The sequence below is a fragment of the Eriocheir sinensis genome, unplaced genomic scaffold, assembly GCF_024679095.1.
Source record: "Eriocheir sinensis breed Jianghai 21 unplaced genomic scaffold, ASM2467909v1 Scaffold89, whole genome shotgun sequence".
Classification (NCBI taxonomy): domain Eukaryota; kingdom Metazoa; phylum Arthropoda; class Malacostraca; order Decapoda; family Varunidae; genus Eriocheir; species Eriocheir sinensis.
In genome coordinates this window covers 425,536-439,380 of record NW_026112263.1, presented here as the reverse complement: position 1 = coordinate 439,380, position 13,845 = coordinate 425,536, and the positions used below count along the sequence as shown (strand labels likewise).

The 13,845-nt window shown below is 55.9% G+C and overlaps 1 protein-coding gene across 1 annotated transcript; it reads left to right on the top strand.

The window, feature by feature from the left end:
• The first annotated feature begins 12,037 nt into the window (after positions 1 to 12,037).
• Positions 12,038 to 13,033, top strand: LOC126994833 (uncharacterized). Its single transcript, XM_050854104.1, has one exon. The coding sequence runs from the start codon at positions 12,038 to 12,040 to the stop codon at positions 13,031 to 13,033; it is 996 nt and encodes a 331-aa protein (XP_050710061.1).
• Positions 13,034 to 13,845: the final 812 nt, after the last annotated feature.

Below are 13,845 nucleotides of genomic sequence, written 5' to 3'. Positions count from 1 at the left end.
CCAGCTCCCCAGGTCGAGCATGCCTGGCAGGGGACCCCTCACCGAGATGAGGACCTGCCTCGTGGCAAGGTTGTCGCGCGTCATACACCGCTCCGCCGTGACGACGCTCGGGTGGCGGAGGAGAGCCTTGAGAGGCATGGCAACCGGGTAAGTGGTCACCACCCCCTTGGTGGTTGCGTCGCCCATCAGCCGCAACTGCACCGCCTTCCCTTGCACCGACGTGGTGTCCATGAGGGCACGGAGGGCTTCCTCGGAAGGCGGGGTGACCAGCACGCTGCCGTTCTCCAGGAAGCGCATCTGGAGGCGGAGCCCGAGCTCCTCCTCCAGGGCCTCCGCCAGGTCGAGGGCAGTCTCGAACCCCGGTGTTGGAGGGACGACAACCTTGGGGTTGGCAGGAGATGCAGCAGCGTGGCGGGCAGCAGCCTGCTCGGGGTGCGAGACGGCACCGAGCAGGTTGGAATGGGCAGCGGCGGAGGCAGATGAAGGAGCAGCGGTAGAGGCAGTTGAGGTGGCAGCAGTGGGGGCAGTAGCAGTAGAACGGGGGAACGGCGTCGGGCGTGAGCCGCTGGGCAGGGTGGGGGTAGCAGAGGTGCCAAGTGGTGAACGGGAGCGGGGAGGCGAAGGTGGCGGAGGTGGGTGGGAGCGGTGGGTACGGTCACGCACCCTTCCTACTACCACCCAATCCTCATCAGAGGAGTCGGGGAGCGGGATAAGGGCCGCCTCATCACTTTCACTTCCCGACTCAAGGCGTAGCTGCTTATCAGCTGGCGACTCGGAGTCGGAGCTCTCCGAGTCGCTAGCGGGGCGGACACGCTTGTCCGAGGACATCCTAGCAACAAGACAGCACTCGGGCTGGACCACAGCTAGACATTGAACAAAAAATTAAAAAAAGGTAAAAAAATCTAGCCTACGAGGAGCCGGCTTGCCTACGGCAGCGGAGGGCTAAAGCCCGCCCACCCTCTAAAGGGCTCGGCAGGCGCCGCTGTCGCCCCTTGCGGGTCTTGGGGGACCTAACAATAACCCTGGTTGTTCCTCTAACCACCCCTTTATCCTAAGGGGCCCCCTCGTGGCACTGCCCTCGGGGTTCGGCGTCGTACTAAACCAGGGTCTAAGGCTCAAACACACAAACAAAAGACAAAAAAAAGCACAAAAACAGAGCAGCAGGAAGGCTGCAGTCGCGTGTAACGAGCGACGCGTGACCAGTGACACGCAGACAGTGTACACTGGCACGGCAGTAGGGGTGGGCAGGTACCGGTACCAGTACCGGTACTAACGGTACCAGCTAAACGGTACGGTACCGGTACCAGATTGCTCGGTACCGGTACCAGTTGCTCGGATTTATTTATTGGATTTATTGATAATTCTTCATGTCCGATTTTTTTTTTAGGTTGCTAATAAATATTGTTATTGTTATTAGACTATGATCGAGTACATCCATAATAACTATACATGCTATTTTTTTATCGAAAAAATAAATATTCACTTCATTCAGAGAGAGAGAGAGAGATCACCACTTAGTAAGTGGATATCTCGGTGATATGGATAGTGGGTACTCGATCATAGTCTAATAACAATAACAATATATATTAGCGTTTTTTAAAGACTCGTGGGACTCACTAACTTTTAACCCAAGACTTCGTTTTCTTTTTACTTGCCACTGTTAAATTTGTATGACTCGTTAACTTTTAGAGAGAGAGAGAGAGAGAGAGATCATATTTATCAATAAAGCATTAACGAAAAAGTTTGAATCCTTGGCGAGAGTTTCTGGCTATAAAGAATTGCATGATGAATTATATAAGATGATTAAATATTGGAGGTGTAGCAGGCGAGAGAGAGAGAGAGAGAGAGAGAGAGAGAGAGAGAGATCACCACTTAGTGAGTGGATATCTCGGTGATATGGGTAGTGGGTACTCGATCATAGTCTAATAACAATAACAATATTTATTAGCAACCTAAAAGAAAAGAATCGGACATGAAAAATTATACAGTAACTACAATAAATAAATAAAATAATGGAAACGGGAGCTGTGATGGAAACGGAAAGCAGGACAAAATGGTGGGAACTTGGGGAGACGGTCAGCGGGGCAGTGACTCAGCGTCTACACACAGGGCTCATACCACATGGAGGCGGGCGAGCACCGAGCGTCACTAAGATCCTAACGGCAATGCGCAGTGCCGAGTGATCATTAAGCTTCCCGGAACCCAAGTGATCATGATGCTTCGCGGTACCAGTACCGATAGCAGTTATCGATACCAGTACCGGCGAGTGATCATTAAGCTTCCCGGAACCCAAGTGATCATGATGCTTCGCGGTACCAGTACCGATAGCAGTTATCGATACCAGTACCGGTACCTGGGATCGATAACTGCTATCGGTACTGGTACCGCGAATCATGATCATGATATCGCGGTATCGGTACCGATAGCAGTTATCGATACCCTGGTATCGATAACTGCTATCGTACTGGTACCGCAGCATCATGATCACAGGTTCGGGAAGCTTAATGATCACTCGGTGCTCGCCTCCATGGGGTATGGGCCCTGTGTAGACGCTGAGTCACTGCCCCGCTGACCGTCTCCCCAAGTTCCCACCATTTTGTCCTTCTTTCCGTTTCCATCACAGCTCCCGTTTCCATTATTTGATTTATTTATTGGAGTTACTGGATAATTCTTCATGTCCGATTCTTTTTTCTTTTTTAGGTTGCTAATAAATATTTTTATTGTTATTAGACTATGATCGAGTACATCCATAATAACTATACATGCTATTTTTTTTTCGAAAAAATAAATATTCACTTCATTCAGAGAGAGAGAGAGAGAGAGAGAGAGAGAGAGAGAGAGAGAGATTTACATAGATTTACATAGAAAATTAGACCACACAGACCCCATGGTACAGACTAGGTGATCTGTCCTTAAACCTAAGTGATTTTACATTAATCAGAAGGCTCCTAAACGTTGCATTTCTACTCTAGTTGATATCAAGTTGAAGGAAGAGAGAGGTTTTTCTTTACAGGAAATTTGTTTGGGAATTTCATCAGAAGTCATTAAAAAAAAAAAAAACTCCTTTGGGTACCGGTACCGGTACCGGTACTAATGGAACTTGAGTTTTCGGTACCGGTACTACCGGTACTCAAATTAACGGTACTTGCCCATCCCTACACGGCAGAGCGCGGAGCAGGGTGAAGTGTGCAGCGCGGGGCAGGTAGGTGTAAGGCGCGTGGTAACGCTGGCAACTCCGGGGAGTGAGTAACACGTAGTCAGGGAGCACTGACACGGTGACTCACAGCCTGGCAGTAGCAGAGCAGCTCAATCGCTCGCCCGCGAGAGCTGTTGCTAGAAGGTGGGGAAGAGGTGCACACGCTGCCAGGTCCGGGAAGCCAATGTCGTCAAGCGAACCCGACTCTCTTTTATGCGGGCCCTGGTTACTCGGGATCGCGGGAACGCGAGGCGGCTCGCGCTCCCATTGGCTGGCTCGCCCGGCCGTCCCCGCCCTCTGATCCTGCGCTGGACTATATAGGGCGAAAAAATCGGAAAGTGCAGCCGGGTGGCCCTTCTACGGAAGCGAGGTGGACCCGTGGGGTCATCCTCGCTCTGGGTCACCCCTCCGCGGTCAAGTCGACCAGTCGACTGCTCGCACTAGTACCGCTACGGGTGTCTGCTGGGCGCCTGCCCAGAGAGCTCGTGCCTCCGTCGCTGCTCGCCGGCTCTTACCCGTGGTTGTGGCGGCGGCGGAGGCGTCCCTATACCCGCCGCAAGCCAGCGGCGGGTTCCCCCCTTGCCGTCGCAAGACAAAGGCCCGTTCCCCCTATTTAGTGGGTAAATCCCACAATGAAAAAGAAAAAAAGTGGCGGGTCACAGGGGCCGTCGGTGCAGCGCTTGTCACGGCGGGGCACACAGACCTCATTCGACTGTCGGATGGCTCATCATCGACGCAGGCGGAGCTTGTTGCCATCAGCTGGGCCCTGAAACACGCTGAGGAGGAGGGCGTGGGGGCTGTCGTCCTCCACTGCGATTCGGTGCCGACCATTCAGTCCCTCCTCGCCGAACCCGGTAACGACAACATCTCCCTCCTTACCAGCATCCACGCCCGGATGCAAGGAATGCGGAGGGAGGGGCGGGTAATCCATTTCAACTGGGTGCCCAGCCATGCCGGCGTTCCAGGGAACGAGACTGCGGACCGGGCTGCTGCGGAGGCCATACTGCTCCCATTGGCTACCACCCAGCGGCTCACAAGTAAAACGGGGCGCAGCTAAGCACGCCTCAGCCGAGAGCAAGAGGGAGCTCGAGGAGGCAGTGGCGGCGGGCTTGCCATCTGCGCATTGGTATTCCACAGCCACTGACTTCGGTCAACGCGAAATACCGCTGCCCCTCCCACGAAGGGCGGAAACCAGCCTCCGCCGCCTGCGTCTTGGCTATAAGTGTGCTTCTACGCTGAATCCCGATGATCCAGTCCCTATCGAATGCTCGCACTGTGGGGAGGAAGTTCTCCAACCATTCCTCCACTACCTCCTCAAGTGTGAGGGCACTCAGCAATTAATTACCAACCTGGAGGTGCTGCCGGCCCCTAGCCTACTCGGGTACCTCAGTGACGCCCAGCTGCTGCGGCTCGTGGAGGAGTGTGCCCCGCCCCGATAGAGAACCTTATGTTCACCGCTTGCAGCTACAGGCCGTCTCTCGAGACCAAGGCCTGTTTCCCCCTGTGCGGGATAAAACTTAAGAAGAAAAAGAAGAAAGTGGCGGGCCAGTGGAACGCCGGCACTCCTCGGGCGAGCAGCCGGGTGGCTCTTCTACGGAGGCGAGGTGGACCCGTGAGGTCATCCTCGCTTTGGGCCACCCCTCCGCGGTCAAGTCGACCAGTCGGCTGCTCGCACGAGTACCGCTACGGGTGTCTGCTGGGCGCCTGCCCAGAGAGCCCGTGCCTCCGTCGCTGCTCGCCGGCTGTTGCCCGTGGCTGTTGCGGCGGCGGAGGCGTCCCTACACCCACCACACGCCAGCGTCGGGTTCCCCCCTGCGACGGGCCGTCGTTTGACAAAGGCCCGTTCCCCCTATTTAGGGGGTAAATCCCCAAGAAGAAGAAGAAAGTGGCGGGCATTGGATTCCCGGACCTGGCAGCGTGAACACCTCTCCCCCACCGTCTAAGCAACAGCTCTCGCGGGTGAGTGATTGAGCTGCTCTGCTTCCTGCCAGGCCCCGCTCCACAGTGTCAGTGCTCGTGCGCTATACGCGTCACTGTCACGTCACTCGTTCCACGTGACTCAACAACCTTGGTTACCGGGCTGCTACAACGTCCTTTAGCGTGTGTGTGTGTGTGCCGGTATCTCTGCTGTAGTACGTCGCCGAACCCCGAGGGCAGTGCCACGAGGGGGCCCCTTAGGATAAAGGGGTGGTTATAGGAGGCAGCAGAGTTAGTTAGATCCCCCAAGACCCGCAAGTGGCAACAGCGGGGCTCTACCGAGCCCTCTAGAGGGTGGGGGAATTTAGCCCTCCCGCTGTTGTAGTCTTAGCCCGGCTATACATAGGTCAGTTTGTTTTTCACTTTTTTTTTCCTTTTTTTTTATGTGTAGCTGTGGTTCAGCCTGTTGGCTGTCTTGTTCTTAGGATGTCAACCTCTACTGATAAGCGTGAGCGCCCTGCTCCTGACTCCGATGACTCAGCGTCGGAGTCCCCCGCCGACAAGCAGTTCCGCCTTGAGTCGGAGAGTGACGATGAGGCGTTCCGCTCCCCGCTCCCGCTGTCGTCTGACGACGAGTGGGAGGTAGTTGGTGACAGGCGCAGGCGCCGCCACTCACGCCGCGTGCCTCCACCCACCGCCCCTCACGGCTCTCGCACGTCGCCCTCCGCCCTCACCACCGCTGCTTCAACACCTGCCTCGACCGCTTCTCCCAACACCTCACGCGCACCGCCGTCTACTCTTGCCACTGCTACTCCCTACGGAGCTGAGCGTCCCGACACCAAAGTCTCCCGCTAGGGAGATGGAGGTGGACCCACCACGGTTGACGATGACGGAGACGGCAGTGGTGACCCCCGAGGTGACACCCCCATTAGTGTCCCCGGAGGTACCAGCGAAAAAGAGGACCAGGGATCAGACACCCGAGACGAGGGAAGCGCCGACGACTACAGAGGAGCCAGCACCCCGCGAGGCCCCCGGTAGCTGCCAGGTGACCCAGACCCCACGGACCTACACCTTTAGCGAGGGCGAGCTGGTGGATCTTCTGATCCGCTACGAGCACCTCACTGAACAAGAGGAGGAGGCCAGGTTCGAGATGATCCCGAACGAGACAGCCCTCCCCCTAGTGAGGAGGACACTCCGTGACGGGAAGCCGCTCCCAGCCTCCATCCGCACGGCACGCCCACTGTGCAACCCCCCACGCCAATTCGACCACAAGCGGGAGGTTGAGTGGGCGACCTTCGAGGAAGATGACGTCTCGGAGGACGAGGTCAACGTCGGAGGCGTGGACGAAGACCTCTTCCTGAACGCAGACAGGGACCTCACCGACGCGGAGCTCGCAAGCCACTACGCCGGTGACCTTTGAATACCAAGACATTTTCCCATGTGTACTTTTGAACATTTGTATATAGTGTAGTATGTATTGTACATCGGGCAGGCTGCTTGTTTAGAGCCTGCTTTGATAACCGATTATTTTTGTAATTTTTCATGTTTATTTTTATGTGTGTCTTATGTAAAAGTTATCAATAAACTGTTGAATTGAATTGGGCAACCCAACACTCACTCCACTGTTGAGCTACCCACCTGAACCATGACTGGCCGCGGCAAGGGAGGCAAGGGACTCGGAAAGGGAGGCGCCAAGCGTCACCGCAAGGTTCTTCGGGACAACATCCAGGGCATCACCAAGCCGGCCATCCGTCGTCTGGCGCGCCGTGGCGGTGTGAAGCGCATCTCCGGGCTCATCTACGAAGAGACCCGTGGTGTGCTCAAGGTGTTCCTGGAGAACGTCATCAGGGATGCCGTCACCTACACTGAGCACGCCAAGCGCAAGACCGTCACCGTCATGGACGTGGTGTACGCCCTCAAACGCCTTCGGTGGTTAGTGCCGCTGCCTGAGCGAGCCCGACCTAACCCACCCACCCCAGACCTCTTTGAGGTCCACATTCTTATTCACTAAGAGAATAGTAGCACACTTTTTACTTCAGTTATATTTTCTTTCTTTCTTTCTTTCTTTCTTTCTGTTTCCTCCCTCCCTCCTGCCTAATGATGGTTCGCACCTCCACCCACTGCTCCCCATCCACCTCATTTGACACTAGTAAGCTCCAGTTTGTTTCCTCCCTCCCTCTCTCCCTCCTGCCTAATGATGGTTCACACCTCCGCCCACTGCTCCCCATCCACCTCATTTGACACTAGTAAACTCCAATTTGTTTGTTTCAGTTCTTACAGAAACATCATTTTGCCATAATTTCCCCTGTCCCAGTCAATTCTTTGTAAAATCAGTAACAGGATATCTATGAAAAGAGAGAGAGAGAGAGAGAGAGAGAGAGAGGTAACTATATTGGAAAATATATAGACAAATCAAAGAGACGTCTAGACGGGAAGAGGAAAAGAAAGAGATTAATGATGACATAGAAAGGTTAAGAAAGAAAGAGAAAGAAAAAAAGGAGGAGAAAAAGAGAAAAAAAGCAATAATGAGATAGACGGCAAATATATAGACAGAGAGAAAGAAGCCTCCCCTTCTTGATCCACTCCTTCTATTGTCTCCTGGAATGTGCAGGAGTGTATAGAAGAGGAAGGGTAGGGTTAGAGTGGGAGGGACAGGCTCAGAGCGAACTTGAAGGGAAAGGCTGAGGAAGTGGGAATCTCCCTCTCCTTCCTCCTCCTCCTCCTCCTCCTTCTTCTTCTTCTTCTTCTTCTTCTTCTTCTTCTTCTTGTTTTTCGTTGTCGTCCTCATCATAACGTTGCGCCCTTTCTTACTGGACCCGCTTTTCAGATACGTTGAACCAGCCCCGCCACCGAGTAGCCCGCCGGAACCCTGGGCAAGCGTCTAGATGCCAACAGTAAACAGGTGGATGGCTAAGCTGCAAATACGTTTCTATGAAAGTAGGTGTGCAGGCATGTAAATAGGTGTGCCTGCCTGCCTGCCTGCTTGCCTGCCTGCCTGCCTGCCAAAACAAGCAAACGGGCTAGCTAACAAACAAACACAAAACCAGCTAACTAACAAACTAAAATACAAACTAGCTAGTGAGCAAGCAAGCAAACAAACAAACAAACTAACTCAGTTGAACGACCGAGCTAGAAAAGGAAGAAACCAACAAACCGACCAACCAACCAACAAACAATCAAGCTAGATGGCAACACACAAACAAGCTACCTAGCAACAAACAAAAAATCTTGTTAGGAAACATAAGAACATAAGAACATAAGAACGCAGGAGTCTGCAAGAGGCCGGTAGGCCTGTACGAGGCAGCTCCTTTGACCCTAAGCTCCCGTGTATCTAATCCCACCTAATATCGCTGTCCATGAATTTATCTAGTCTATTTTTGAATGTGACAATTGTATTGGCACTCACCACATGACTGCTAAGCCTATTCCACGCATCCACCACCCTGTTAGTAAACCAATTTTTGCCTATGTCCCTGTTGAATCTGAATTTATCCAGTTTAAACCCATTACTTCGTGTCCTACCCGGTTCTCTTACCAACAAAACCTTATGAATGTCTCCCTTATTAAAGCCCTTCATCCATTTATAAACCTCGATCATGTCTCCACGCACCCTTCGCCTTTCTAGAGAATGCAAGTTTAACTGTTTGAGTCTTTCCTCGTATGGCAAGTTTCTCAACCCCTGAATCATCTTAGTCATCCTCCTCTGCACCGATTCTAATATTTTGATATCCATTCTATAGTAGGGTGACCAGAACTGAACCGCATAGTCAAGATGAGGTCTAACTAATGCTAAATATAGTTTGAGGAAGACTTCGGGGCTTTTGTTGCTTACGCTCCTTGAAATAAATCCCAGTACCCTATTAGCTCGATTTCTAGCTTGAATGCATTGTGCCCTTGGACGGAGATCAGAGCTCACTAAGACCCCTAAATCCCTCTCGCACCCAGACCTACTTATGAGAGTGTCATTTAAGCAATAGTTATGTGAGGGGTTGTTCCTACCTACACTCAGAATACTGCACTTCCTACATTGAACTCCATCTGCCATTTATCCGCCCAGTCATATAATCTGTTGAGTTCACCTTGGAGAATACTAGCGTCCTGATCCGACTCAATTACTCTACCGATCTTGGTATCATCTGCAAATTTACTAACATCACTACTAATTCCTGTGTCTAAGTCATTGATATAAATAATAAACAAAAGTGGACCTAATACCGAGCCTTGTGGGACCCCTCGTAACACATCCCCAGTCAGATCTTTTACCATTGATTTGCACTCTTTGCTTCCTATTGCTAAGCCACGCCTTGACCCAGTTCAAAACTTTACCCTCTACTCCGTGAGCCTGTAATTTAAGCAACAGTCGTTGGTGAGGAACTTTGTCAAACGCTTTACTAAAATCAAGATATATTACATCATAATTTTCATCTCTGTCAACCGCCTCAAATACTTTATTGTAGAAGGACAAGAGATTGGTGAGGCATGACCTACCTTTTGTGAACCCATGCTGCGAGTCGTGAATTAAGCTATGTTTCTCTAAATGCTCCCGAATGTTCCTGGCTATTATGGACTCCAGCATCTTCCCTATAACCGATGTTAAGCTAATTGGGCGATAGTTTGAAGCAACTGACCTGTCTCCCTTTTTAAAAATCGGCGTCACATTAGCTACTTTCCATTGGCTCGGCACATAGCCAGTATTTACCGACATCTTAAAGATGTCGGTTAGTGGGAAACAAACAAACAAACTACCTAGCTAGCTAACTAATACATAAACAAACAAACAAACAAACAAACAAACAAACTCACAAACACACAAACAAACAAACTAGCTAGCTAGGCAAGCAAACAAACGAGCAAACAAACAAACAAGCTAGCTAGCTAACAAACAAACAAACTAACTAACTAACTAGCTAGGTAGCAAGCAAGCAAACAAGCTAGCTAAATAACTAGCTAGCTAGCTAGCTAGCTAGCAAGCAAACAAGCTAGCTAGCTAGCTACCAAGCAAACAAACAAACAAACAAACAAACAAGCTAGCTAACAAACAAACTAACTAACTAGCTAGCTAGCTAGCAAACAAACTCACTAGCACGCTGACTCCCTGCCCCGCGCTGCACACTTCACCCTGCTCCGCGCTCTGCCGTGCCAGTGTACACTTTGTGCGTGTCACTGGTCACGCGTCGCTAGTTACACACGACTGGAGCCTTCCTGCTGCTCTGTGTTTGTGCATTTTTTTTGTCTTTTGTTTGTGTGTTTGAGCCTTTAGACCCTGGTTTAGTACGACGCCGAACCCCGAGGGCAGTGCCACGAGGGGGCCCCTTAGGATAAAGGGGTGGTTAAAGGAAAAAACAGGGTTATTGTTAGGTCCCCCAAGACCCGCAAGGGGCGACAGCGGCGCCTGCCGAGCCCTTTAGAGGGTGGGCGGGCTGTAGCCCTCCGCTGCCGTAGGTAAGCCGGCTCTCTGTACGCTCCCCGACTCTTCTGATGAGGATTGGGTGGTAGTAGGAAAGGTGCGTGACCGTAACCACCGCTCCCACCCACCTCCGCCACCATCGCCTCCCCGCTTCCGCTCGCCACTTGGCACCTCTGCTACCCCCACCATGCCCAGCGGCTCACGCCCGACGCCGTTCCCCCGTACTACTGCTGCTGCCACCTCACCTGCCTCCACCGCTGCTCCTTCACCTGCCTCCGCCGCTGCCCATGCCACCCCGCTCGGTGCCGTCTCGCACCCCGAGCAGGCTGCTGCCCGCCAAGCTGCTACGGCCCCTGTCAGACCCAAGGTTATCGTCCCTCCTACACCGAGCTTCGAGACTGCCCTCGATTTGGCGGAGGCCCTGGAGGAGGAACTCGGGCAGCGTGCTGGTCACCCCGCCTTCCGAGGAAGCCCTGCGCGCCCTCATGGACACCACGTCGGTGCATGGGAAGGCGGTGCAGCTGCGGCTGATGGGCGACGCAACCACCAAGGGTGTGGTGACCACTTATCCGGTTGCCATGCATCTCAAGGCTCTCCTCCGACACCCGAGCATCGTCACGGCGGAGCGGTGTCTGACGCGCGACAACCTTACCACGAGGCAGGTCCTCATCTCGGTGAGGGGCCCCCTGCCGGGCATGCTCGACCTATGGAGTTGGGGCGTGTTCTACACGCACCCCTTCAACGCCGAGCCCCTCCGTTGCTATCGCTGCCAGCAGTACGGCCACCATCGCTCCCACTGCAATCGCCAGGCAGTGTGCGGCATGTGCTCGGGGCCGCACATGACGGAGGCCTGCCTTGCGAAATACAAGGCCGGCGAGAACGTGACCGCCCTCTGCCCTAACTGCCGCCAGCATCACCACGCGTGGAACCGGCGCTGCCCCTCCCGGTTGAACATAGTGGACCGGGGAATCCAGCGGCAGGAGGAGTGGCGTGCGGTGCACAACCCCTCTCGGCCGGCGTGGACCGGGCGGTCCCGCTCGAGGTCCTAGCGTCGGCCCGCCCCACCCGGTCAGACAACGCTCGCCTCCCATGAGCACTTCCCGGCCCTTCCACCACCGGGCACATCTCGCGGCAACGCTGCTCCGGCTGTGCCGCCGCCAGCCACGCCTCCTCCACCGCCCGCCACGCAATCCCACCCGGCCTCCACCTCAACACCTGCCCCGCCCCGACGCCCGGCATCCGCCTCGGTCCCCTCCACGCAGCTCACTCCCGCACTGCCTCCACCGGCCCTCTCCCGCCGGCCCTCCACCCGAGCGTCGTCACGGCGGAGAGGTGCCTGACGCGGGACAACCTGGCCACGAGGCAGGTCCTCATCTCAGTGAGGGGCTCCCTGCCGGGTATGCTCGACCTAGGGAGTTGGGGCGTGTTCTACACGCGCCCCTTCAACACCGAGCCCTTTCGGTGCTATCGCTGTCAGTAGTACGGCCACCATCGCTCCCGCTGCAATCGACCGCCGCATGTGCTCGGGGCCGCACATGACGGAGGCCTGCCTTGCGAAATACAAGGCCGGCGAGAGCGTGACCGCCCTCTGCCCCAACTGCCGCCGACATCACCACGCGTGGAGCCGGCGCTGCCCCTCCCGGTTGACAATAGTGGACCGGGGAATCCAGCGGCAGGAGTGCCGTGCGGCGCACAACCCCTCTCGGCCGGCGTGGACCGGGCGGTCCCGCTCGAGGTCCCAGCGTCAGCCCGCCCCACCCGGTCAGACAACGCTCGCCTCCCAGGAGCACTTCCCGGCCCTCCCACCACCGGGAGCATCTCGCGGCAACGGTGCTCCGGCTGTGCCGCCGCCAGCCACGCCTCCTCCACCGCCCGCCACGGAAACAAACCCCGCCTCAACCTCAACACCTGCCCCGCCCCCACGCCCGGCATCCGCCTCGGTCCCCTCCGCGCAGCGGGAGCAACGCACTCCCGCACTGCCTCCACCGGCCCTCCCCCAGCGCGTGAGGCGTCGGAGGAACCGCGGGCCGCGCCCCCCCTTGAGCGCGTCTGCTGCACCCCTGGTCCCTCCTCCCGGCCGTGTCCTGGTCACCAGGGCTGTGCTAGAGGGGATGCTGGCGAGCTTCGCTCTGGCATTAGCCGGCCTCCTACAGTTCACACCGGACGAGGCGGCGCTACAAGTCATCGCGAAGGCGAAGGTGGAGGAGTGCTTCCCCACCGTCGACAGTCTGGCCGCGTCTCCCGCCACCCCGCTACAAACTCCAGTTGCTGCGCTTCCAACTGCGCAGACCCGGGCCCGCGAGGACGGTCCACCTCCCGCGGGGGAGGCCCAGCCAGCGCCGGCAACCCAGACCGCCAAGCCCCGCTCACACATCCCAGTGCGGGCGGCTCCAACCCGCCCCCGTATCCCGCAGCCCAAGCGAATGGTGACTCCGAAGCGCCGGGGGCCGGCCCCCTCGCGAGCGACGGCCTCTGTGACCACCCCGGGGCCCTCCTCGGCGACCGGCCACTAAGTGTCATGCAGTGGAACGTGTGCGGCGTGCGCGGCAAGGTTAACCTCCTGCGAGCCGCGATCGGCACCGACGGCTTTGACGTCAGCCTATTACAGGAGACGCTCCTTCGGGAGGGCCTGTCGGTGCCTTTCAAGGTCTACAGGGCCTTTTACCTCCCTGCCGTCGCCGGTGCGGCGCGTGGGTGTTGTATCATGGTCAGGGATGTACTTCCCTGTTCTCGAGTGCATCGCCCCGTGCTGTGCGGTGCCGGTGTGGAGGTATTGGCAGTGAAGGTGACCTTGCCGAGCGCGTGTGTCGCGTTCTAATGCGTGTATAGCGGGCCGCGTGCCGACCCCGACTTCACTGAACTCCTCTCCCTGGCCAATGACGAACCCACCTTCATCGGGGGCGACTTCAACGCCCACCATGAGAGGTGGGGGAGCGGGGGGAAGAGCCGCGCCGGGCGCCACTTTGCCGCGGCTTTGGAGGACGTGCCTGGACTCACGAGGCTGGTGGCGTTTTGGACCTCAGCTTTGTGTCGCAGCCACTTGCAGTCGGTGCAACGTGGACCCTCCACCCGCACCTCGCGAGCGACCATTTCGCCTCCGTTGTTGCACTCCTTGTCCCGCCGCCTGTGTTACCACAGCGGCCTCCGCGCTGGAACCTGCGCCGGGCTGACTGGCCTCGGTTCCGCGGGACCGTCGCCCGCCGTCTGGCCGCCACCATCCGGCCTGACGACCTCGAGGCGGCGGATGCGCGCCTGGTTGATGCCTTCACAGCGGCTGCTGATGAGGCGATCCCCCTCCTCCGGCTTGTGGCGGTGGTCCACCGCG